Raw genomic sequence first — 27,387 nt, 5'->3', positions numbered from 1 at the left:
GAGCTGCCATCAAACTCCTTCCTTTGGCTTCAACTAAATAAGAGCTTATATTCTCCTAGGATGTTCTAGCTCTAGGGGTATACCTTAAATGCAATTAGGCGTAAAATGGTTCTGGAAGGATACACAAATTGGTACCACCATTGCCTCTAGAGAGAAGAACGTGATGGCTGGGAGACGGGGGGGAAAAGAAAGGTTTCTTATAGCCCTTTGTATCTCTTAAATGGCATAACCCTTTGTAGTTCAAATCTTTACATTTATAGCCCTTCGTGTCTCCTGAATTTTGAAATATTTGAAACTTATATTGAACTAGAGGCCCGATGCATGAAGATTTGTGCAAGAATAGGCCTTCCTTCCCCTGGCTGCCAGCACAGCCTTCGCTCCACCCAGAGCCGCCTGTCTGCCTTCCCATGCTGCCCAGAGGCCTGGAGGGGCTGGGGTCGTGTGGAACGCCTGAGTCCCGCTCCACCCCCAGCCGCTCAGCGCCTGCGTATACAAATTAACCCGCCATCTTTGCTGGGTTAATTTGCATACTCACTCCTGATTGGCTGGTGGGCGTCACAAAGGTACTGTCAATTAGCATGTTACTCTCTATTAGGTAGATATTTATACACTCCCACACAGATATAAAATTTTGTTATTAATGTATGCTTAAAATTCCTTCCAGACATAAAACTTTGGCTGAGGAAAGTGGGAGTAATGATGGGGGAACAAGGTAATAGAGAAAAAAGGAGGGCCAGGGCTGTTTTGGCTCAGTGGATAGAGCATTGGCCTGCAGACTGAAGGATCACGGGTTCGATTGTGGTCAAGGGCACAAGTCCAGGTTGTGGCTTCGCTTCCAAGTGTAGGGAATGGAGGAGGCAGCTGATCAATGATTCTCTCTCATAAATGATGTTTCTATCTCTCTCTCCCTTACTCTCTGAAATATATATATATATATATATATATATATATATATATATATAAATGATCTCCTTTAAAAAATAAGAAAGGAGGAAGAAAAAGAACTTGAAACTACATAGAACAATTCACTAATTATGATTCAATCCCCTGTCCCCTTTCGTTGGCTTTAGGCAGGCATCCACCTAAATCAGTCTTTACAATTAGAAACTTTGCCAGCAGTCACATGCAAATGAATCAGTTACACAGGTTATTCAACTAGCATGTATGGTCAACTGGGAAAATCCTCATGAATTTCACAGGTACCAAGTTCACCAGGCTGAAGTTTAGCTTTGTATTGTATTGCCTTAGGAAGGAAGGGTTTACTAAGTCAATCACCTTGTATAAGACTGAGGAAAGAGGGAGACTTAGCCTGCTTAACAAGGTATTTTAAAGTTTAAAGAACTTTAGGATAATGGTTATATGCAAATGATAGATTCTATTATTTATAAACTAGAGGCCCGGTGCACGAAATTCGTGCATGGGGGGGTTCCCTCAGCCCAGCCTGCACCCTCTCCAATCCGGGACCCCTCGGGGGATGCCTGACTGCCGGTCTCCGCAGTCAGACATCCCTCTCACAATCCTGGACCGCTGGCTCCTAATCGCTCACCCGCCTGCCTGCCTGGTCGCCCCTAACTGCCCCCCTGCCAGCCTGATCGCCTCTCACTGGCTCTGTGTACCAGCCTGATCGCCCCTAACTGCCCCCCACCGCTGGCCTGGCCGCCCCTAACTGCCCCCTGCTGCTGGCCAGGTCGCCCCCAATTGCCCCCTCCCTGCCGGCCTGGTTGCTCCTAACTGCCCACCCCCGCTGGCCTGGTGACCCCTAACTGCCCCCCCCCACGTCAGTCTGGTCGCCCCTCACAGGGCCTGCTGTCCAGTCATTTGGTCGTCCCTCACTAACCCCCCTGCCGGCCTGGTCGCCCCACACAGCCTGCTTGTGCAGTCCTTTGGTCACCCCTTACTAACACCCCTGCCGGCCTGGTCGCCCCACGCAGCCTGCTTGTCCAGTTATTTGATTGTCCCTCACTAACACCCCTGCCGACCTGGTCGCCCCACACAGCCTGCTTGTTCAGTTGTTTGGTCGTCCCTCGAGCCAGCCCTGGGTGGCTGGGCAGCCACTATCCGAGGCTTGCCTGCACCTCGGGCTGGCCTGGCCATACCATGCGCCTGCCACCCAGGCAGGACTGAGGGGACTGGGCGCCCCCATCTTGTGGCTGTGGGCACCGCCATCTTTGAGGGTGTGGCAATCAATTAGCATATTCCCTCCTTATTGGCTGTGGGCGCCGCCACCTTTGAGGGTGGGGCAGTCAATTAGCATAATCCCTCCTTATTGGCTGTGGGCGATGCCATCTTTGTGGTGGTGTGAGGGTCAATTAGCATATTCCCTCTTTATTATATACGACTAGAGGCCCGGTGCACGAAATTTATGGATGGGTGGGAGGGGGGGTCACTCAGCCCAGCCTGCACCCTCTCTAATTCAGGACCCCTCAGGGGATGTCCAAACCATCAGTTAGACATCCCTCTCGCAATCCAGGACCACTGGCTCCTAACCAATCACCTGTCTGCCTGCCCAATCGCCCCTAACTGCCCTCCCCTGCCAGCCTGGTTGCCCTAACCACCTCTGCCTTGGCCCCTGCCACCGTGGCTTTGTCCGGAAGGAAGGCAGGACGACCGGAAGATGTCTGGTCGACCCAGTCTAATTAGCATATTACCCTTTTATTAGTATAGATGTGCTTTTTAAATATATTTTATTGATTTTTTTACAGAGAGGGAGGGAGAAGGATAGAGTTAGAAACATTGATCAGTTGCCTCCTACATACCCCCCACTGGGGATGTGCCTGCAACCAAGGTACATGCCCTTGACCGGAATCGAACCTGGTACCCTTCAGTCCACAGGCCAACTCTCTATCCACTGAGCCAACTGGTTAGGGCTAGATGTGCTTTTTAAATAGCACTCTGCTGGGAGCGCCCAGACAAAGATTTTGGGCCCATCTCCTCCACTAACTTGCCAGGAATCTTTGTAATCAACTTTTTGTCCCTTGCCAAGTGACTATAATCCCTACCTCATCTACCTTAAAGGACTAGTGTGGGTTCAAATGGGATTATGGATGCAAAAACACATAAAAGCATGAAATGCAAAGCACTATTATTGTTAAATAATTTACAATAATGAAGTAGATCCAGTAAGACTTATATATCTCAGCAGTTACATTAGCTGCATGCAATGGAGAATCAAGAGGACTAAAAAAAATAAATAAATCAATGATTAGCTACAGAAATAATAGTATTTATTCTGGTTAAACACTTTTATGTTAAAAGCAATTTCTAGCCCTGGCCAACATGGCTCAGTTAGTTGGAAAGTTGACCCATACACACAAAGGTCGTGGGTTCAATTCCCAGTCAGGGCACATACCCAAGTGTGGGTTCCATTCCCAGAGGCAACAGATCAATGTTTCTCCCTCTCTCTTCCTCTTCCTTCCTCTCTTTCAAAAATCAATAAAAACATATCCTCTGGTGAGGGTTAAAAAAACAACAACAACAAAAAAAACACTTCTAGATGGATCTAAGTTAGTATAGATCAGTGGTCGGCAAACTGCAGCTCGCAAACCACATGCGGCTCTTTGGCCCCTTGAGTGTGGCTCTTCCACAAAATACCACGTGCGGGTGCGCACATACAGTGCGATTGAAATTTCGTGGCCCATGCGCATAAGTCGGTTTTCGGCTCTCAAAAGAAATTTCAATCGTTGTACTATTGATATTTGGCTCTGCTGACCAATGAGTTTGCTGACCACTGGTATAGGTTAATTTTAAAAGTGTAGAATATAGCCCAACCGGCGTGGCTCAGTGGTTGAGCATCAACCTATGAACCAGGTAGTCACGGTTTGATTCCCAGTCAGGGCACATGCCCAGGTTGTGGGCTCAACCCACATTATGGGGTGTGCAGGAGGCAGCCAATCAATGATTCTCTCTCATCACTGATGTTTCTATCTCTCTCTCCTCCTTCCTCTCTGAAATATCCTCCTATCTAATAAAGAGGGAATATGCTAATTGACCCTCACGCCATCGCAAAGATGGTGGCACCCACAACCAATAAGGAGGGAATATGTTAACTGACTGCCATGCCCTCAAAGATGGTGGCACCCACAGCCAATAAGGAGGGAATATGCTAACTGACTGCCATGCCCTCAAAGATGGCGGCACCCACAGCCAATAAGGAGGGAATATGCTAATTGACTGCCATGCCCTCAAAAATGGTGGCGCTCACAGCCAATAAGGAGGGAATATGCTAATGGCTGCCATGCCCTCAAAGATGGTGGTGCCCACAGCCAATAAGGAGTGAATATGCTAATTGACTGCCCCGCCCTCAAATATGGCAGCACCCAGTCTCCTCAGCTCCGTGCACCTGCCTCTAGAGTCCCCCAATCCCCTCAGGCCCCCAGCTGCCCAGGGCCAGTCTGAGGTACAGGCAAGCCTTGGATGGTGGCTGCCCAGCCAACGCCCAGGGCCAGCCCGAGGCACAGGCAAGCCTCAGATGGTGGCTGCCCAGATACCCAGGGCCGCCCGAGGCTCAGGTAACCAGGGCTGGCCGAGGCTTGTGCTGCCAGCAGTGGCAGCAGCAGAGGTGTGATGGGGGCATCGCCTTCCCCTGATCGCTGGGTCGCCTCCCACCCCTGAGGGCTCCCGGACTGTGAGAGGGGGCAGGCCGAGCTGAGAGACCCTCCTCCAGTGTATGAATTTTCATGCAATGGGCCTCTAGTGTGTGTGTATACACACGCGCACACACACACACACACATATATGTATATATATTTTAAAAAGTATAGAATATAAAATATTACCTCTCACTGAAGTCTTAAAGACAATATATTAAAACCATCTTTTGAAAAAAAGCTTAATCTAGTTAGGAATGGCCAATGTGTGTAAATTTTCTGAGAAAAGTCTGAATACTCCAGGCCAAGATCCCTTTGTACCTACTAAAAACGAAGAGACTGCCAACACTTAAGCATCCAAAAACCATCTCCCTTTAATACTTGCAATGTAGGTAAAATATTCAAGGGCTAGGAAAGCTTGTTCACTAACAAGAATGAAAGATCACATCAGTTAGCTGATTTAAAGTCACTTAAGAAATCTGGATTCATCTAATACCAATCCTATATAATAAAAAGCTAATATGCAAATTGACTGAACGGCTGAACGACCGGTTGCTATGACGTGCATTGACCACTAGGGGGCAGACGCTCACCACAGAAGCTGCCCCCTGGTGGTCAGTGCGCTCCCACAGGGGGAGCGCTAAGGCAGAAGCTGGGCTCATGGCTGGCAAGTGCAGTGGCAGTGGCAGGAGCCTCTCCCGCCTCCGCGACAGTGCTAAGAGGATGTCCGACTGACAGCTTAGGCCCGGGAGCAGGCCTAAGCTGGCAGCGGACATCCCCTGAGGGCTCCTGGACTGCGAGAGGGTGCAGGCCAGGCTGAGGGACCTGCCCCCCTCCACCCCGAGTATACAAATTTCATGCACCGGGCCTCTAGTTAAGTGATAATCCATCAATTGTTTCTTTCATAGATATAAAAATGTATTTTCTTTTGGTGCATTATTTTGCTCTCAAATAAGAAATCATTGAAAGGCTGAGGAAATGGAGAAGCTCTTTCATCTCTAATCAGGGTAAAAAACATGCGAGTAAGGGCCTAGCTCATGGCAAAACGTAAAAACTGTCTATCAGGCTTTTGCGGTTGCTTAGCTTGTTGAATCTTGTTGAATAGTTCCCTATTCCCACCTGATCCAGCCTGGCTCAGTGGTTGAGCATTGACTTATCAAGCAGGAGGTCATGGTTCTATTCCTGGTCAGGGTACATGCCCGAGTTATGGGCTTGGGGGCATGCAGGAGGCAACCGATCAATGATTCGCTCCCATCATTGATGTTTCTATCTCTCTCCCTCTCCCTTCCTCTCTGAAATCAATAAAAAAATATGTTTAACAAAATTTTTATTTCAAGATCCCTATTCCCTATAACAACTTATTCATTGTAATTGTTGGCACAGATTAATTTCAAGCTACATGTTAAGTAAAATAAATTTACTTTTACATTACAAAATAAATTACTGAAAATTTGGAAACCCAAAAAACTCCACTCATTCAAGTATTTTAATACACACACTTTCAGTATATATTTCTTTCTAGTCTTTTTTTTCCCTAAGTCATTTATTTTTTAACCACAGCTATAATGATCACATGTGTATATGTGTGTACTAAACCAGCAGTCACCAACTGGTGGTCCATGAGGTCCGAAAGATTGGCAACTGCTGTTCTAAACCACTCTTCTCATTAGCATAAGTATTATTTCATGCTGCTAGTGTCATAAAATCCACTGTAGCTGCCTACCTTTTAAATTGTAACTATATTTTAATGCATGTTCATGTGATTTTTGAGAAAAGTATACAAGTATTTGCTGTTAAATAAAACTAGTTTTGTGTCTGTTCTTCTTTGTAACAGCAGTAGTCACTATAAAAACAAGCCTAGGACCTAAATAAATAAAAAGATAAACTGATCAACTTAAAACAATGTGGCTAAAGGATCCCAAATATTCACATAAGTCACAGATCTAGAGACATAGCTCATGGTCCCCCACACCCAGCTTTTTTGGGGGGGGATGAAGGGAAGAGAAGGAAGAGACATTTTTTTAATACATACATAAAACATTGAAATGTAATATAAATACAAAATGTATTAAATATAAATATTTTAAAAACCATTTTAAACTACACAACTAAAATTTGTATCTATTTCAGAAACTGAAGACTGAGAATGCATGTTTTGTACATTAAATACATATCACTTAACTAAATATCTGATGCTGTCTTGTAAAATCCACCCTATTTGGAAATTAAAAATTCATTTCCTTTAAAATATTCTATATATGTTTTTTAAAGTTGGCTCTTTAATTGGCTAATTGATCCATCATCAGGGTGACTACTACAATACCCTGAACCAAACAGCATGCTCAAGCAATATTTTAAGTTTCAGGAATTATTTATTCAGATACTGGACTAAATGGTTGTGTGAAATGTTTTTTACACACATTATATCAATATCCTCAGAATAACCCCATGTGATATTATTATTTCCATTTTTATTTAAAATGTTTTTATTGATTTTGAGAGAGAGAAGAAGGAAGAGGGATAGAGATAGAAACATCAATGATAGAGAAACATCAGCAATCAGCTGCCTCCTCCACACCCCCTACTGGGGATCGAGTCTAAAACCCGGGATCAAACCAGTGGTCTCTTGATTCCTGAGTCAATACTCAACTACTAAGCCACACCGGCTGGGCTATTTCTTTTTCTTTTTTTTTTTATTTCAGAGAAACATAGAAACATCGATGATGAATAGAGGACCATTGATCAGCTGCCTCCCACACACCCCCTCTACTGGGGATTCAAGCCAGCAACCCAGGTATGTGTCCTTACGGAGAATCAAACCATGACCTCCTGGTTCATAGATTGACACTTAACCATTAAGCCACACCAGCCAGGCAGGGCTTTTTCCAATTTTAAAATGAGGTGCTGAGAGTCTAAGTAACTTGCTCTAAGTCACACAAGCCAAAACAATGATTCTAAGCCAGATTGTCTGGCTCCAAGGCCCATGCTTGTCATCACTGCACTCAATGGCCTCTACAGTTACTCTGTAGCTCTAAATTCCCAGTGCTTAGTATTATTTTTTTTATTTTTTTTAAAATATATTTTATTGATTTTTTTTCAGAGAGGAAGGGAGAGGGATAGAGTTAGAAACATCGATGAGAGAGAAACATCGATCAGCTGCCTCCTGCACACCCCCTACTGGGGATGTACCCGCAACCAAGGTACATGCCCTTGACTGGAATTGGACCTGGAACCCTTCAGTCCACAGTCCGACGCTCTATCCACTAAGCCAAACCGGTCAGGGCAGTATTATTTTTTTTTTTTTTCATTTGTTATTGTCGCAAGCAGAAAGTATATGAAAATACCTAGCAGAAAAATTTTGGTGACGTAATCAAGAAGGCAACAGGAGAAGAATCGAAGCAGACAAAACATGGTAAAGAGCAAGGAGAACCTTGCCCTACAATTAAAGGCTTTTGAAGACCAAAGTTCAGTGCCAACACTTTTAGTCAGAAAAATCCACAGGGAGCAAATGAGGATGGGTTTCCATGCCACCTGTAGCAACCCTTCCCATGACTGAAGGGGAATACATGCCTTAGGGCAGCCTCTTCAAACCTACACAGGTAGACTCATTGATCACTGTCAGCATCAAAATCAGAAATAATAAAAGTTAAAAATTAAGGGGAAAACTGTACTTCCATAGCTGTGACTCCTAGAAAATTCTTCCAAGCTTCCTGGAGAAGTTTAGCAAAGGAGAGGAAGACCACTCACCCAAGAGAGGAGTGCAGCCACCCGGGTGGCATGGAGCGTCATCTTGGTGATACCAGGCTGTCACCCCAATGCACCTGGGACCAAAGAGAAGAAGAGCAGTTAATGATCTCAGATATCCATGATGAAGGAGAAGGGAAGAAACAGTTTCATTTACTGGTGGCTCTGAACATTTAAATAAATCACTCTTCACTTGTACTTAATCCACATCACCAAGGCACCATGGGAATCTTTAGAGAGCTGAGAGTATTCATCAAAATTAATATAAAACTTATTGCATCAGAGTGGACAATAAAGAATCCTGCATTTAATTCAATGTCCACAAGTTTTACACAATCTTTCTATTCTACAGAAAGTACAACATTCAAAGCTGGCCTTCAACCCTTAAAACATAGAACAATCATGGTTTTCCAGACAGATGTAGGTTTGAAAGGTTGATTTCTGGCTCTTTCTACAGGTACCCAAGTTCTACCTAACTAACAATAATAACTAAGTCCTTGGGGAACCTCTCCAAATTCTGAATTTTTATATCCTGCCCCCCTCCCAGAAATGTCAGACATGGTTCAAATGGGAGATTTGGTGAAGTCAAAGCCAATTCTGACAGAGAGCCCAGAGGACATTTAATAAAAGATTAGGTACTTGTCCTGGTATTCTTAACTCCAACTTTCCTTCCCACAGGGAATTGTCCATCTACTTGCCAACCTGCCCAAGAGACCACAGACCTGGTGACTAAATATTCCCCAACACCTCCTAACAGCCTCCACGATTCCCATAAATCTCCATGGGAGCAATCAGCCCCTCCTGCTGGAGGTGCTCTGTTTGTCACTACTCTATAAGGAAGAGCAAGAGTGGTTAAGAGCCACATCAACTATAACTCTCCCCACATATTAGCATCTCCCAAGTGTGGGTTCTGTGGAACCAACATTTACTAACATTCCAGCACCTTCTGTATGCAAAGTGTTGGGATAAGAAAACACCATTCTTGTCCATATGGTGCTTACTGTCTAGTAGAAGGACATACAGAAATCTCTTAGCCCTTTCTATGCAAGTGTACCCTGTTTATCAACCAATCAAAAAGGTTATTTTCTTAATCCTCACATGTTCATCCTGTGCTGGAAGCTAGATGAGAGTATACAACAAAATTACCTGAAATGGGAGACAATGACATGGTCCTTGCCTTTGAGGGTCTTACAGCAGAATAAGGAGTAAAATAAAACATACATGAAGCATTAAATAATGTAAGAAAATAATTAAATGCTAAATATAACTGAATGCTAATTATAATTGCTTCCTGACCCTGCAAAACCTAATATGATTCCATTTGTCATATCAATGTCAGTCTTGGAAATGAGCCAATTCACCTGGGCTTTGGCAATAAACAAGTGCAGTGGTTAAGGGAGCTTTCAGGAGGCAGAGAGGCTAAGGAGCCTATGTGTTCCTCAGTCTTGGATGATTTTCATGCAGGATGGTCTATTCGTGAGCAATAACTGCGTAGCTCCCTGGGGCCAGGCAAGGATGAAGGCAGATGGCTTCAATTACTACACTGCAAAAAGGCTGTTCTGGTGATTGGCTAGTCTAAAGTTAGAGGGACCATGCTTGCCATTTGTGGTAAAGGTGGCAGTGGCCAAATGCTTGACTGGTGCTTCTTGAAGAGAAAAATAAAAAGTCTGAGCTACTCAGGAACAAGGGAAATGAGTCCCAGATCACCTCCCCCTCATCCCCAATGCTGCCTCTAGACTTGATATTCTTTATTGTTTAAAGTATTACGTTAGACTTGATATCCTTTTGATGAGGCCCAAAACTTCAGTCAGAAATTTTATATGCAACCGGAGGTAGATCTTGCCCCCTCTGAGAGATTTCACAGCTGTGGTGCTAAAAATGACCTGAGGTTTAACCAACCTCTTCCCTTCATCTCAGAGACAAAACATACAACCCTTATGTTGTCCCAGGGGAGTCTATCTAAAAACTAGTTCCACTACTCAGGAAAACTGGTGTCAAGGCCAAATGTCTTCTTTTATGCTCCCAGGCACAGAAACAGGAGGAACCCAATACTCAACAACATGAAGAACTCTAGAAGGACCTTGTCAGTTCAAAGCCTGTGAAGGGCACTTTATCAGAGACAAGACACTGGGGTGAGAAACTTCAGGACAGCCCAGCAAGTCACTCTTCTTAGGCTAAATTGGGGTGAAGAATGATCGAAGCTGGTGGCACAACTAGTCCTCAGCACTGGGACTACAGCTTTAAACAGACCTTGGCTTGGAACCGGAGGGCTCCCAGCCAGAGCACCATCCTCCCCACCCTCCCCCTGAAATCTGAGGCAGGCCCCACCCAGAAGACTGGGTGATGGTGATGGAAAAACAGATCCCCACAATTGTAGCCAGGAACCATTTCACAGAGGGATCTCCTGAAATCCATTCTGACAAAATCAGGCATCCCCTGTCACCCCCAAATCAACAAACAAAGAAAACCTCTAATGCAGGTCTTCTGAAGGCACCTTCAGAGTTCTCATATACCTGGTTCTTTGCAAAATAGAGTCTCAGAATCCAAAACAGAGAGCTAATAAGATACCTGCTCTTTCCCCTGAGCTCAAGAAGGAACCAAGACATAGAAGCCGTTGCCCTATAAAGGTCTTGCATCTTCTCTACATTTTCAAAACTAACATAATGTAAACTCCTTCACCATCAAGATCAATTCCCACATTAACAGTAACCCCTCTATGTTTCCAGAGAATATATTATCAGGACAAGCAGGGACTCAAGAAACATATAGCCACCTGGCATGCACCCTCTCTGGGTCGTAAGGAGTTAAAACTCAGCCACAGTTTTCTATCATGGCTGAAGCTAATGCAAACCACCTGCTCAGATGCAAGGACCAATCAATGATAGGCCAAAGGCCAGAGGGTCTGAGTTGTGGCAGCGCGGCTTTCCTTACCCCGCCCCCCAGCCTGGGTGCCAGCTCCTTTGGAGACTGCCTTTTAGCCACTAACTGCCTGGCCTGAACACCAGCCCTGCCTCAAGATAACACCAAAGTGACCTTTGGTCCCAGAAAACTGCAAAACTGCACTGACCTCTCAGCTCATGCCTCCACTGAACCCTCATTCTCTTAGGGGCCAGCTCCCACTCCCAGAATTTTAAGGCCCAAAGCCCACACAAACTCCTATCTCAAAGGGTCCTTCTAGTCCCACCCTGGCTCTACCCCAAGGTTCCAAAGGCTCACAGCTCACAAGGGAAATGACTATCCTGTTTGTGTGCCCATGCTCAGTGGCAAATTTTACCACCATTTACACTGACAGCCTGCCTGCCTGCAGTCATAAGAATTCCATGTTCTGTACACCTTTCTAAAAAAGATCCTCCCACCAACTAAAGAGTGAACACCCTGGTCTTGGGACTCCTCCAACTCTGGGAGCGATAAGTCAGGAGGCATAGGCAATCAGGCACCCACACCTCACACCTTGTAGTTTACCCCAGAGAGGCCCAGCAAAAGCCAAATTATGTGATCAGAGGCTAACTCGAGAATAGGAATTATCTTCTGGTGTGTATCCTGGCTTGGAGGTGGTAAAAGGCCCAAGGACCAGCAGCCGCAAAAGAAGCCAAGGATGGAAAAAACAATCCTTTTCAACTCCTGGGGTGTCCTGAGTAGGCTGTCTCATCCACAGCCAAAGGGCTCTCTGCACGCCTGAGGTTGGGCCAAACCAGCTTGCTGGATGTATGCTCTAAACTCAGGCCTGCCCCTCTTCACACAGACCACCCTTTCTGAGTAGCCTAGAATTTGGCCCAGAGCTCCAAGGCCCTGGCAAAGAACTAGGGAGAGATTGCAAGGGAAACCAAGATTCCCCTGGTTTCTTGAAAAGTGGCTTACTGATATCTGCCCTTCCCCCCATGCTCTGTAGGGTCCAGATCAGAAGGATGTGGGCAAAAGGGTTGCAATCAAACAGGCCTAAAGCGCGCCCATACATACACACACACATATGCCCGCACACGTCCACACCCACTCCAGCAGTTCATCAGCACCTGCCCCCACAGTTATATTCATACACCCTGGTCCCTACCATCTGAAAAATGAACCTTTTTCATTCCCCACCACTGTATACACACCCAGGCCTCACTTGGGAATGGAGAAGCTCTCCTGAGCTGTCTCTACAGCTCAGCATGCAGGCACACACGCTTTCCCCCACTCTGAACAAAAACGCGCTAACATCTATGCGAGGGGGAAAGAAAGCAACCCTTTGCTCTGAAAGGCGCCAACTCCCGGATGTTGGCAAGCTCTGCTCCCAGTGCCTGTTTCTGAGTGTTTACTTGCTCTCCCTCTCCTACCCCCTCCCCTTTAAGGATGGCGCAGTAAAGAGAGGTGGGGGGGGGGGGGCAGACTCTACCGCACCACCCCCACGTCCATGTTTGAACAAAAAACCCGAGAAAGAGTGAGGAGAAAAAGTCTCAGTGCAGGAGGGCCTTACCAGATTCCTAAAGCCAAACGTATTTACAGGTTTTAATCCGCCATTAGCATTTAAATCTTGAAAGGAGAGGAGGAAGGGGGGGCTAGTGGAAAGTAACCCCACACACAAAAGAAAAGTTGTTGGTTTTCTTCTCAGTCAGCCTGGCAGGAGCGATCTTCCTGGCTGACAGCCAGAAGTGCGTCACAGCCAGGAGTCTGCTTTCTTTAAAGGCACAGCAAGCTTCCGCGATCTGGGAGTCCTGATCTGGGAGCCTCAGAGAAGCAGGGAACTCTCAGCAAGGGGTGGGGGGAAGGGTAGCAGCGGCGGGGGGGGGGGGGGGGGTTTGCACTGGAGAGGAGGGGAGTCCCTCCCTCCTAGTCTGGCCCACAAATAGGAGAATAGGATGTATGGGGAGGCATCAGCTAGCAGACAACAACACTGAGTTGCAACAGTGGCAAGAGCCGAGGCAAACTGTGGCATAAACACACAACACACACTCACAGTGGCCTGCCTGACAAACCTGATATTGCCCAGACACTCCCCCTTCACTCTCTTAAGACTGCAATGACAGCCTGTCCATCTCTCTGGCCAGCAACGGAAGGGCAGGGGAGAAGACCCGGGAACAGAGGCTTTGGAGAGCGAGCCAGGCCCTTTTAAATGGGAGCAGCTTCCTGCTGGCTCCTGGGCGGGCCATGTCTTTAAGCACACACATGCCGTGCTCACACACAAAGCGCCTGCCTCCTTCTGTGGGCACCGCCTGACCTGGGACAATGGCCACCCTCCAAGCCCATTCCTGAAGGGACTCTCTCCTGCCCATACCTTCTGCGTGGCAAGGCCAGGATGCTGCACTCCTCCCCCTCCTCCTCGGCCACCCAAACAAGAAGCCCAGGCAAATTGTGGGCCTGGAGCGCAGGCCTGCGCTGTCCTGTCCCGGTGGCTGCGTGCTGTTGTCGACTGTGGAATGGCCGCCAAAATCCCAGCTGTACTGCCAGAACCTAATCCCCTGTTCCGCTGAGCATTTGTGGGGAGGGGCTGAGGGACCAAAGCACGGGACCTAGTAAGGCAAGCACTGGCTGGAGCCCCTTAACAGATACAGGCACTGGGACTCATCGGCAGAACCTATAGGCTCTGCCTCTCCTACATGGTCAAAAAAGAAAAGATGTCTGACTTTTAAAAAAAAACACCACAGCATTTCCACCCATTGAACAATGACCCTCACCAAGACTAAGAGAGAAACCCACCAGTTATCAGGGACTCCCTCTTCTTCCTTTCACTTGCACCACATATTAAGTACATACTATGTGCAAGGCACTGTAGGAAGTATATAAAGATGAATTAAGCCTGGCATCTAGACTGAGATAGGTTATAATCCCACAGCAGATAAGAAATATGATTAAAAAATTATATTTAAAGACAGTATTTACGAACTCCCACAAAAAGATTTAAAAAATCTAACCAGTTTAGAGTAGGGAAGGACTAAGATAACAAAGTGATATTGAAAGGGAGCAGAAATAGGATGTTGGGGAACCAGTTAGCATTGTAAGAAATATTAATCATGCTCTGTTAACCATGACTGTTTTGTTCTAATTAAAGGAGGCACATTCTAACCAGGCTGGCAGCTGCACTCAGGACCTGGGAGTTCACCTGAAGACCCTAGGCTTTGCATATCGCTAAACCCTTTGAAGATCCCCAGCCCTTTTTGCGTATCTGTAAACTGCCCTTTTGCCTACTTTCCTTTGTACTTATACCTGTATAAGCAGCTGGCTTATGGTGGGCTGCAGAGCAGATTTTTGTGGACGACCTGCTGCTCTCCCATACTGCCAGCAATACTGGAATAAATGATCATAATGACTCAACGATGTCTCTGCTTAATTGACTCGAGTAGTGACAGGCAGCACGGACCCATTGTTTGTCCGGTTACAATATTTTAATCTGGATCTTAAAACATAGGTAGGATTCTCCAGATGGGAATGGAGAGAGGAGTGTGGAAGGAAAGCAGAGAGGTGGTGTGTTATTAGTAAGGAAACAGATCTGAAGGGTGAGTTGGAGAATCTTAAACTTTAAGCCAAACAATCAAATTAAAGATTTGCATGCTTAGTTTGTTGTTTTTAACAGAGATGTGATACGATGAGAACTGTACGTTAAGAAATTATTCTGGTATATATAAATAAATGAGACTAGCAGCAGGTAAGTGGGTCAGAAGGCTACCACATCAGACAGGAGACAATGAGGACATGGAGGAGAGTAAGGTAAGAGAGAATGGAAAGAAGGGAATAAGAGACATTCTGGAGATAGGCTGAAGAGAAGGGAATGACTGGAAGTAGAGGGAGAAATTGTAATGGAGAAAAAAGTGTGAGAGATGAAGGTAAGAGCATACAATGGGGTAAAAGATAATCTTCTTCAATAAATGGTGTTAGGGACCTGGCTGGTTTTGCTCAGTGGATAGAGCATCAGCCTGCGAACTGAAGGGTCCCAGGTTCAATTCTGGTCAAGGGCACATGACCAGGTTGTAGGCTCGATCCCCAGTGGGGGGCGTGCAGGAGGCAGCCAATCAATGATTCTCTTTCATCATTAATGTTTCTATTTCTTTCTCCCTCTCCCTTCCCTCTCTGAAATCAATAATAAATACATAAATAAATAGTGCTGGGAAAATTGGACAGGTACATGCAAAAAATGAAATTAGGCCAGCAACTTACACTATACACAAGAATAAAGTCAAAATGGATTTTAAAAGTTTAAATGTAAGTCACAAAACTATAAAAATCCAAGAAGAAAACATAGGCAGTAAAATATTAGACATCTCATGTAGCTGTATTTTCACTGATATATTGCCTAGGGCAAGGGAAACAAAGGAAAAAAATAACAAATGGGACTACATCAAACTAAAAAGCTTCTGCACAGCAAAATAAACCATCAACAAAATAAAAAGGGAACCTATTGCATGGGAAAACATATTCACGGATAATATATTTGATAAGGGTTTAACTTCCAAAATATAAAAAGAACTCATACAATTCAACACCAGGAAGAAAAACAATCCAATTAAATAATGGGCAAAGGACCTGAATAGACATTTCTCCAAAGAGGATATACAGATGGCCAATAGACATATGAAAAATTGCTCAACATCACTAATCATCAGAGAGATGCAAATGAAAACTAAAATGAAGTATCACCTCATACCTGCCAGAATGGCTACCATCAATAAATCAACAATCAACAAGTGCTAGTAAGGATGTGAAGAAACGGGAACCCTAGTACACTGCTGGTGGGAATGCAGACTGGTACAGCCACCATGGAAAACAGTACAGAGGTTCCTTAAAAAATTAAAAATGGAACTGCCATTTGACTCCCAGAGATCCCACTTCTGGGAGTATATTTTAAGAATCCCGCCCTGACTGGTTTGGCTCAGTGGATAGAGCGTCGGCCTGTGGATTGAAAGGTCCCAGGTTCGATTCCAGTCAAGGGCATGTACCTTGGTTGTGGGCACATCCCCAGTGGGAGGTGTGCAGGAGTCAGCTGATCAATGTTTCTCTCTCATAGATGTTTCTAACTATCCCTCTCTCTTCCTCTCTGTAAAAAATCAATAAAATATATTAAAAAAAAAAAAAAGAATCCCAAAACACCAATCACAAAGAATATATGCACCCCTATGTTCATAGCAGCGTTATTTACAATAGCTAAGATCTGTAAACAGCCCAAGTGCCCATCAGTAGATGAGTGGATAAAAAAAGCTGTGGTACATTTACACAATGGAATACTATGCAACTACCAAAAAGAAGGGGCTCTTACCCTTTGAGACAGCATGGATGGACCTGGAAAGTATTATGCTAAGCAAAATAAGCCAGTTAGAGAAAGACAAATATCACATGATATGACTTATATGTGAAATCTAATGAACAAAATAAACTAATGAACAAAATAGGTCCAGAGGGCCCTAGCCAATTTGGCTCAGTGGATAGAGAGTCAGCCCATGGACTGAAGGGCATGTACCTTGGTTGGAGGCTTGATTCCCGGCCCCAGAGGGGCACTTGCAGGAGGCAACCAATCAATGTGTCTCTTTCACATGGATGTTTCTCTGTCTCTCTCCCTTCCATTCTTTCCAAAAATCAATGGGAAAAATGTCCTTGCATGAGGATTAACAAAAAAAAAAATTAGAACCAGAGGTATGGATGCATGGAACAAAATAACAGATCTCAGTAGGGAGGGGACAGGAAGAGATTAACTAAAGAACATACTGTATATCCATATATGCATAACCCATGTACACATAGACAATAGTATGGGGAAGGCCTCAGGTGGGGTGGCAGTTGGGTGAAGGGAAGCAAAAAGGGAGAAAATAGGAGACATCTGTAATACTACTGTCAATAATAAACAAACAAACAAAGAGTGAGGAATGGCTGGGAGGACAGAAAGGCCATATATAGAATTGCCCAGCTAGCATGGCTCAGTGGTTGAGCATCAACCTATGAACCAGGAGGTCACGGTTCCATTCCCAGTCAGGGCACATGCCGGGGTTGTGGGCTCCATCCCAAATAGGGGTGTGCAGGAGGCAGCCAATCGGTGATTCTCTCTCATCATTGATGTTTCTATCTATCTCTCCCTCTCCCTCTCTGAATTCAGTAAAAAATGGATCCTCAGGATGCTTACTTTCCTTCCATTAGTATGCCTCTCTGGATTTTACTTTAAGGTCCAGCTCAAATTTCAATTCCTCAAATAAATAAATATACATATATATATATATATATATATATATATATATATATATATATATATATATATATACTTAATCCTCACCCGAGGATATTTTTCCATTGATATTTGGAGCGAATGGAAGGGAGAGAGGGAGGGGACAGAGAGAGAGAGAACATCGATTTGAGAAAGACACATTAATTGGTTGCCTTTCACTGGGGATCAAGCCTGCAATTATGTGCCCTTGACTGGGAATTGAACACAGGAGCCTTTGGTCCACAGGCCATGCTCTAACCCAGGGGTGGGCAAACTTTTTGACTCGAGGGCTACAATGGGTTCTTAAACTGGACCGGAGGGCCGGAACAAAAGCATGGATGGAGTGTTTGTGTGAACTAATATAAATTCAAAGTAAAGGAGCGGAGGGGAGAGCAAGAGAACCGGATAGAACAGCCGGATCTGTCCCGCGGGCCGTAGTTTGCCCACGGCTGCTCTAACCACTGAGAAAACCGACTAGGGCCTCAAATATTTAACAGATAACAATGACTATCTTGAGGAGAAACCAAGATGGCGGCATAGGTAAACACCTAAACTGCTGCCTTGCAAAACAATATCAAAACTACAACTAAAAGACAAAATGGACACCATCCAGAACCACAGGAAAACTGGCTGAGTGGAAATTCTACAACTAGAAGAGGAAAGCACATTGAGACTCAGAGGAGCTGCAAAAGGCTGAGGTATGGATACTTGCACGCGGAGAGGATGGGCGGCTGAGTGCAGGGGCGGCTGAGTGCACGGCTGGCTTTCTAAAGCGGGAGGGAGACGGAAGCTCCCAAATGCACTGAACTCCAGTTCCGGGCAAGTTTCTGGGAACCCAGACTCATTCGGGGAGAAACTGGACTGTCTGGCAGCAGGCGAAACTCGAGGGCAGCTTTCTCTCAGAGGTGCTTGCAGCGATTACCAAGGGACACTGAGACCCAGGGGCCTCATAGGGCAGGGCTGATGGGAAACCAAGGCTGTCTGCTCTGCCCTGAAACTCCACCCCATCCAAGCTGAGCACAGAGGCTTTTGCAATTTTGCAAGTCTTGTCTCATAAGGGTGTCTCCAGCACAGAAGTTCTCCCAGCATAGACACAGCTGATCCTCACAGCCAATTGGCCTAGAGGTCAATTCCTCCCAGTGATACCAACAACAATCAAGACTTAACTACAACAAGGCTGTGCACACAGTCCACAAAGGGGTGCACCAAGAGTGTCTACCTCAGGTGAACTGGGGAGGCCGACCCACTGGGCCATATAGGAAACCTACCACACAACGCTACTCTACCAACTCAGGGAAGCAGCGAAAATGTGGAGACAAAGAAACAGATCACAAATGAAAGAAATGGAGGAAAACAAATGACTGGATATAGAGTTCAAAACCACGGTTATAAGGTTTTTCAAGAATTTCCTAGAAAAGGCTGATAAATATAGTGAGACCCTCGAGGATATAAAAAAGGACCAACTAGAAATTAAACATACACTGACTGAAATAAAAACTATTATACAGAGACCTAATAGCAGACTAGAGGACCGCAAGAATCAAGTCAAAGAGTTGAAATACAAAGAAGCAAAAAACACTCAACCGGAAAAGAAAAAAGAAAAAAAAAATCCAAAAATATGTAGTGTAAGGAGCCTCTGGGACAACCTCAAGCGTACCAACATCCTAATTATGGGGGTGCCAGAAGAAGAGAGAGAGCAAGATACTGAAAACCTAATTGAAGAAATAATGACCAAAAACTTCCCCCACCTGGTGAAAGAAATAGACTTACAAGTCCAGGAAGTGCACAGAACCCCAAACAAAAGGAATCCAAAGAGGACCACACCAAGACACATCATAATTAAAATGCCAAGAGCAAAAGACAAAGAGAGAATATTAAAAGCAGCAAGAGAAAAACAGTTAATTACCTACAAGGGAGCACCCATATGACTATCAGCTGATTTCTCAACAGAAACTATGCAGGCCAGACGGGAGTGGCAAGAAATATGCAAAGTGATGAATAGCAAGAACCTACAACCAAGATTACTCTACCCAGCAAAGCTATCATTCAGAATTGAAGGTCAGATAAAGAGCTTCACAGATAAGAAAAAGCTAAAGGAGTTCATCACCACCAAACCAGTATTATATGAAATGCTGAAAGGTATTCTTTAAGAAGAGGAAGAAGAAGGTAAAGATAAAAATTATGAACAACAAATATATGTCTATCAACAAGTGAATCTAAAAATCAAGTGAATAAAAAATCTGATGAACAGAATAAACTAGTGAATATAATAGAATCAGGGGCATAGAAAGGGAGTGGACTGACAATTCTCAGGGGTAAAGGGGTGTGGGAGGTGCGGGAAGAGACTGGACAAAAATCGTACACCTATGGATGAGGACAGTGGGGGGAGGTAAGGGCAGAGGGTGGGGTGGGAACCGGGTGGAGGGGAGCTATGGGGGGAAAAAGAGGAACAATTGTAATAATCTGAACAATAAAGATTAATTGAATTTTTTTAAAAAAGCAATGACTATCTTGGGGAAGAGTTAGATTTTGGGGGACTTCCTACACTATGTTTCTTTTATATCTGAATTTATTTTTTTTAATATATTTTACTGATATTTTACAGAGAGGAAGGGAGAGGGACAGAGAGCTAGAAACATCGATGAGAGAGAAACATCGATCAGCTGCCTCCTGCACACCTCCTACTGGGGTTGTGCCCGCAACCAAAGTACATGCCCTTGACCGGAATCGAACCCGGGACCCTTCAGTCCGCAGGCCGACGCTCTATCCACTAAGCCAAACCGGTTTCGGCTGAATTTATTTTTTTATTATATGTTTTTATTGATTTCAGGGAGAGGAGGGGGGAGGAAGAGATAGAAACATCAATGATGAGAATCATCAATCTGCTGCTTCTTGCACGTCCCTGGCTGGGGATTGAGCCCAAAACCCAGGCATGTGCCCTGACCAGGAATTGAACCATGACCTCCTGGATCATAGGTCAATGTTCAACTACTGAGCCACACCAACCAGCCTGAATTTATTTTTAATAACCTTGTATTATATTGATAATCAGAAAAATGTGTCTACATTATGCATTTGGCACTTGTACTCCCTTGACTGTATATGCACGAAGTCTTGTCTTCACATCTAGAGTGTAAATTCCACAAGGTCATAACTAGTTCCATCTCTCTCTCTATGATCCCCCATAGTACCTAGCACACTAGGGCTCCCTGAATCCTCTATTAAACTGATGGGGAGCACATGAGACTTGGTTGGAAGGTTTGTAAGGAGGACATTCTGATAAAAAGGAAGTGAGTGGAAGGCCGCCTGCCCTGTTTATTGGAATTCCGACTTGGGGGAGTGTCGAAGGTGGTGCCCCTAATTATTCCTTGACCTTTCCAAACAAGTCTGTGCATATGCAGACCCCAGGGTGTTTACTGGAATCCTTATGCTTAATTCCTGGATGCCCTTGGCTAGAGGACAGTGTAAACACATGTGTCCTCCCAAAGTTACTCACCCTACTGATTGTATCTAAAGATAAAAATTCTAATAAAAGCCTAACAAGGTAGGCAATCAAGGCTGCCTGGCTCCTTCAGCCAGGCTGTTCCTTAGCCCTCTCCCCAACAGTGAAACTGTCGGAGTAATCTGTTCATCCATTGTTCAGGAGCTACTGGCCAGCCCCGGCACTAAACTACATTTGGATGGCAGGTTTCCACCAGAGAATGACTGGTGAATAGTGGAGGTACTATGGAGGGGGTCAGAATAAGGCCAACTACTGCAGAGAACTCGCATGGCCCTGTTTCTTCTCCCAGACCTGGTAGCTCACTCCCACAGTATCACTTGCAGTTGCTATTAGTGGAAAGTTCTTATTCAAAGAAGCACCACAAAGGCAAAGCAAAGGCAAAAGCTTTTATAGAAAAACAAAGCGGTAAACATAATGTAATGACTGGCACAATCAACATTCCAGAAACTGTATTACGTGAAAACAGGAGGCAGACCTGCTAAACTCTTTCTGGCCTCATCTAGCATTGAGTTAGCCCTGCAGCTCCCTAGCACATAAAAGAATTGATATTGTGTCTCAAAAGAATAAAAGAGGTCTTCCCCTCTACTCTTCTTTGGCTCTAAACTCAAGGCAGCAGCTTCTAGCTGTGCAGCCTCAGAGGGGCTGACCTGTCCTCTGGAACCTCTCCACCAAAATTGCCATGTTTCAGGGCCTTCTCCTCAGAACAACTCAAGGAGCCTGGCCTAAGGTCACACAGCTAGTAAGGGTTTGAGCCACTAAGAATGTGCCTCTTCCTCCCCTACCGCAGTGCAGTCAACCACTCCCCTCCTGTGGCAGAAGCAAAGAACTTCCCCACCCTTCCTCTTCCCAGCCCAGCCAGGCTCCTGACTGATTCCACAGCCCCTGCTCACTGTCTCCAAAGACTGGAAGACTGGGATAGGTGTGGTAAAACCATTTTTTTTTTAAAGTGGAGGTGGGAGGAGGGAAGGAAGGGGGATGAAAAAGAAAGAGGGAGAGGGAGAGAAAGAGCAAAGAAGTGTAGGGAGGAAGGAAGGAAAGGAAAATGATATAAATGACTAAAAATTCCAAATAGTGTTCAGATAGAGGTTGGAAGGGATTGGTGATGGGTGTGTGGCGCACAGGGTGTTTCAAAGGGTGTGAGAATATTACATCTCCTGAGCTGGGTCATAGGTGCATGGGTGTTTATTTTTTTTATTTTTTATTTTTTTATTTTTTATTTATTTTTTTTTAATATATTTTATTGATTTTTTACAGAGAGGAAGAGAGAGGGATAGAAAGTCAGAAACATCGATGAGAGAGAGACATCGATCAGCTGCCTCCTGCACGCCCCCTACTGGGGATGTGCCCGCAACCCAGGTACATGCCCTTGACCGGAATCGAACCCGGGACCCTTCAGTCCGCAGGCTGATGCTCTATCCACTGAGCCAAACCGGTTTCGGCTATTTTTTATTTTTTTAATATATTTTATTGATTTCTTACAGAGAGGAAGGGAGAGAGTCAGAAACATCGATGAGAGAGAAACATCGATCAGCTGCCTCCTGCGCACCTACCACTGGGGATGTGCCCGCAACCAAGGTACATGCCCTTGACCGGAATCGAACCCGGGACCCTTCAGTCCACAGGCCGACGCTCTATCCACTGAGCCAAACCGGTTAGGGCGCATGGGTGTTTATTATTCTTGTTTAAAATGTGTTATAGTTTTTTATGTATATTACCATTTTTTTAAATTTTAAATGAAAGACTGACAGCAATTCCCTTGAAATGGCCCAGGAATGAGGTGATTCTAATACAAATAATTTGCCTGGCATTCAAGAATGCCCTCCATGACTTGGCCTCAGTTTTACCTTCTTAGAGTCATTTATGCCTTCAGCAAAACCCTCCTGCCAAAATGGTCTTCATACTGTCCTTTCAAGTCTTTCTGAACCTACTACCTCAACCTACTAGCCTGGAGGGCTTTTGCTGCAGGAAGCTGTAGGCTAGGGCCCAATGAGAGCTCTCTTTCAGTCCCTTGAGGACCTCTCCTAGAAAGATAGCAGAAAAAAAACCTTTTGAATTCACTGCCTTATGCAATGCCTTGAAGCCTTTCCTCTGCCACTTGATGTCCTAGCATAATAAATAAAGTCTATCATTATTGTTGTTGCTGTTATTGTTGTAATTAATAGCCTCATTTAATGAGCACTTAGTATGCACCAGGCACTATGCTGAACACTTCCATGCTTTATTTTATTTCATCCTCACAATAACCCAATGATACAATAATCCAAACACTATGATTATTGCTATGTAACAGAAAAGAAAACCAAGAATTAAAAAAGATTAAATAACTTGCCTAAAGTCACACAATAGTAAGTGTTGGATACAAAATGTGAGCCCAATTGGGTCTGTCCCCAGAGTCCACCCTCTTACATGGTCATCTCATCTAATCCTCAGGACAATCTAAAAGGTAGGTTTTATTTCTATTTTAAAGATTAGGAAATCTGCCCTAACTGGTTTGGCTCAGTGGATGAAGCGTCAGCCTGCAGACTGAAGGGTCCCAGGTTCGATTCCAGTCAAGGGCATGTACCTTGGTTGCGGGCACATCCCCAGTGGGAGGTGTGCAGGAGGCAGCTGATTGATGTTTCTAACTTTCTATCCCTCTCCCTTTCTCTCTGTAAAAAAATCAATAAAGTATATTTGAAAAAAAAAAAGATTAGGAAATCTGAGGATCAGGAGTTAAGTGACTTAGTCTCACATAAGTAGTGAGCTATCTATCTGGTCTATATTATTCTTTACTGCTCTTCATAAAACAACCATTGATTGAATGAATAAAAAAGCAAGCACATTCTCAGTGGCCCAAAGAAGAATTGTACCTCTATCTCCTCATAAAAATCAACTTTTTAATCAAAACAACCAACCAGTTCTAATTTCAAAAGTAACCACTGAGAATTTTTTTCCTGAAAATGCAAGAGCTTTACCAACACTGAAGGACCAAAATTCCTCTGAAGTAGAAAGAATGGACAAAGTCTTCTACTAGAAGGGATGCTGATCAGATCTCAAAGGTGGGAAGCCATGAAGAAGGCTGGAAGAAAAGCCATCGGCTGGACGGAAGGACTGCTGTTTCAGAACCCTAACCTGAAGCCTCATTCTCCCTCTCCAGAGGGTAGTGACTGAATAATGAGGCAGTGTTTGTAAGCCTGCAGCTTCCTGGGGAGAAAAGCAGAGGGCAAATAAAAACCCAGAGAGGATTCATTATAACACCCAAGAGGCCCTATTCAATTCTCCCTCAAGGTCTTTCTACAAAACACCTGAGAACCAGTTCACCCTGTTCATTGTCACAGTAGTAAATGACTCTGTCCCAACAAGCAACATATCTACTACAATGTTTGCTCACAAACACAAAACTGATGATTACAAAAGTAAAAGAAACTAAAGGGGGAACAATTTAATGTAAAGATATGTAACTCTTAGAGAGCTTTGCTAGTGGTAGAAAACATACTAGATTTAGCCTGGCCGGGTGTGGCTCAGTGGTTGAGCATCGACCTATGAACCAGGAGGTCACAGTTCGATTCCCAGTCAGGGCATATGCCCGGCTGGCAGGCTCAATCCCCAGTAGGGGGTATGCAGGAGGCAGTTGATCAATGATTCTATCATTGATGTTTCTATCTCTCTCTCCTTCCCTCTCTGAAATCAATAAAAAATATAAATAGCCCTAGCCGATTTGGCTCAGTGGATAGAGCGTTGGCCTGTGGACCAAAGGGTCCCTGGTTCGATTCCAGTCAAGGGCACCTACTTTGGTTGTAGGCTCCTCCCCAGCCTGGGCCTTGGTTGGGTGTATGCAGGAAGCAACCAATCATTGTGTTTCTCTCACATCGATATTTCTCTGTCTTTCCCACTCTCTCTAAAAATAAATGAAACAATATCGGGTGAGGATTAAAAAAATAACTAATAAAAATATATTAAAAGAAAACATACTAGATTTAGTGTTGGAAGCTCTTGGTGGTAAGTTCTGGATTCACCTCCGTCCCCTAAATTTGTGGCTCTAGGCAAGTCACTTGCCCTAGCTTGGGTCCAGTGAAAGAAGAGGATTGGGTTAGATAATATCTAACCCAATTAGATAATATCTAATCCAAAAATTCCCATGATTCTTCCTCTGGGACACCATTCTCAACAACAAAAATCTTCAATAGAACTAATTTCCTTAGAATCTGGTCAAACTTCACCAGTATAGCTTCCTTTCCAAAAATAAAAATAAAAAAAATGGAATGGTGTCTAACATGCCCATGATAAAATAGACAAACAAACCTAACACTGAAACAGACTTTAAGAATTTAAGGAAGACTATGTCTCACATCTCAATTAATCCCCCCACTAAGAACCCTAACAGGCAAGCACATCTATTCCAATTTTATAGACTAGGAACCAAAGTCTCAGAAAGAAGAAAATACCTGCCTCAAGGTCAACTGCCAAGGTTGCAGAGCCAGAATGCAAGTCTTCTAAATCCAGTGCTCTCTCCAGCATTCCTCAGCCATATCCTATACCTTTCTCATCAGTATAGCCCTTTGTGTACAAAGTATTTATGCATTCCTCAAGCAAACAGCTTCTACCACAGCTCATGAATGAGCAGGGCAGATGTCATTTCCTCCATTTTTAAAGATGCTACATACCTTGAACAGCACTAGATAAAATAACATCCCATGTATCTGGCATCACTGAAAAGTACAAAATTCCTCACAATCAATTTTCCTAAAAACTGAAATTTCCCCCCTTTAGGACCATATATATATATATATATATATATATATATATATATATATATATATTTCTTAATCTATATACACACACACACACATACACACACACACACACACACACACACACACACACACACACTAGAGGCCCGGTGCACAAAATCTGTGCATGGGTAGGGTCCCTAGGCCTAGCCGGTGATCAGGGTCGGCCAGGGACTTCCTTCCGGCTGCCAACCAGGGCACCTCCCTTCCCCGGCTACTGGCTGCCAGGTGGGGCCTTCCTTCATTCCATGCTGCCCCCTGGTGGTCAGTGTAGTCATAGTGAGCGATCAGTCTCCCGGTCAAACTCCCATGGGGACGATTTGCATATTAGGCTTTTATATTTAGGTGTTTTTTTTTCAATCCACTTGAAGCCGACAGTGTGGCTCAGTGCTTGAGTGTCAACCTATGAACCAAGAGGTCAGGGTTTGATTCCTGGTAAGGGTACATGCTCAGGTTGCAGGCTCAATCCCTAGTGTGGGGTGTGCAAAAGGCAACCAATCAATGATTCTCATCAATAATGCTTCTATTTCTCTCTTCCTCTCCCTTCCTCTCTGAAATCAATAAAAATATATTTTAAATAAATAAAGTGACTGATTAAAAAAATCTATTTGAAGCACAAATTCTCCAAAATATATGTATGTATATAAAATCCTAAGTAACTAGTTGACCGGTCACTATGACATGCACTGACCACCAGGGGGCAGATGATCAACGCAGAAGCTGCCCCCTGGTGGTCAGTGCGCTGCTCAGCCGACTAAAGTGAGCCAGACGCCGGGCTCATGGCTGGCTAGCACAGCTGGCGCGGCGCGAGCCTCTTCCACCTCCACGGCAGCGCTACTGAGCAGCAGCGGCAGCAGGCGCAGTGGGGCTGGGATGAGCAGGAGCAGCATGGCACCCGGCCCAGGCTTGGGCTCCTCCCCAGCTGCCTGCCGCTTTGCGCTCTACTACATCCCTGGGGGGATGTCAGATTGCCGGTTTTGGCCTGATCCCCGCAGGCATTTACTTCCAAGTTTCCTTGCACACACTTACTCAAGGTGAACTGAACTGTAATTCAGATTTCAAAGATTTTCACATCTTAATTATTTAGCCTGTCTTAATATATTCTTGGTATACACAGCAATGTAGCAAACTGTCTAACCCATTCTTGGGTACTAGATCCTCTCCATCAGTCATGTTTCCTGAGCAGCTGGGTGGCTTGAAGGTGTGAATCACAGAGGCCTGAGGGAGGGATAGTTATCAGACTTCTGGTCTTTTCTCTGTATGTGTCCGTCTAGTCAAAGGACCACGGGCCATAGACTTTGTTCTGCATAGTTGCTATTTTAATGTGAATTAGGGATCAGGCCGAAACCGGCAGTCCGACATTCCCTGAAGGGTCCTGGATTGTGAGAGGGCGCAGGCCAGGCTGAGGGACCCCACCAGTGCATGAATCCATGCACCAGGCCTCTAGTAAGATATGTTACTCTTTATTTGGAATTAATAAAGTTTAATCAGGGACATTCAACTATAAACATGAAACAAACATATCTGTAACTCACCTTAATTATGAGCCCAAAGAACACAAACCTGGGTAATGCTGAAAGGAAGGAGAGAGAACATTGAAAAATCTAGTGGAGACCAGTAGTAACT

The 27,387-nt window shown here is 44.7% G+C and overlaps 1 protein-coding gene across 5 annotated transcripts in view; it reads right to left on the bottom strand.

Moving 5' to 3' along the window:
* Positions 1–27,387, bottom strand: part of NUMA1 (nuclear mitotic apparatus protein 1) — a 98,816-nt gene that overhangs the window by 28,022 nt on the left and 43,407 nt on the right. Inside the window, exons 2-3 of one of the 5 annotated variants that reach the window (XM_080641454.1) lie at positions 27,297–27,334; positions 8,334–8,407 (exon numbers count right to left, since the gene is read on the bottom strand). In XM_080641454.1, the coding sequence (XP_080497580.1) occupies positions 8,334–8,375 (42 nt within the window). In that variant the 5' untranslated portion in view covers positions 8,376–8,407; positions 27,297–27,334. Of the gene's footprint in view, positions 1–8,333; positions 8,408–12,783; positions 13,022–13,282; positions 13,403–13,581; positions 13,726–27,296; positions 27,335–27,387 lie in introns of those variants that run through there. The other 4 variants (XM_080641455.1, XM_080641453.1, XM_080641451.1 and 1 more) reach the window with 4 other exon arrangements.

Source organism: Plecotus auritus, assembly GCF_963455305.1.
Source record: "Plecotus auritus genome assembly, chromosome: 9".
NCBI classification, from domain to species: Eukaryota; Metazoa; Chordata; class Mammalia; order Chiroptera; family Vespertilionidae; genus Plecotus; species Plecotus auritus.
The sequence above is the reverse complement of the archived record's forward strand: the minus strand, read 5'-3'. Positions and strand labels throughout refer to the sequence as shown.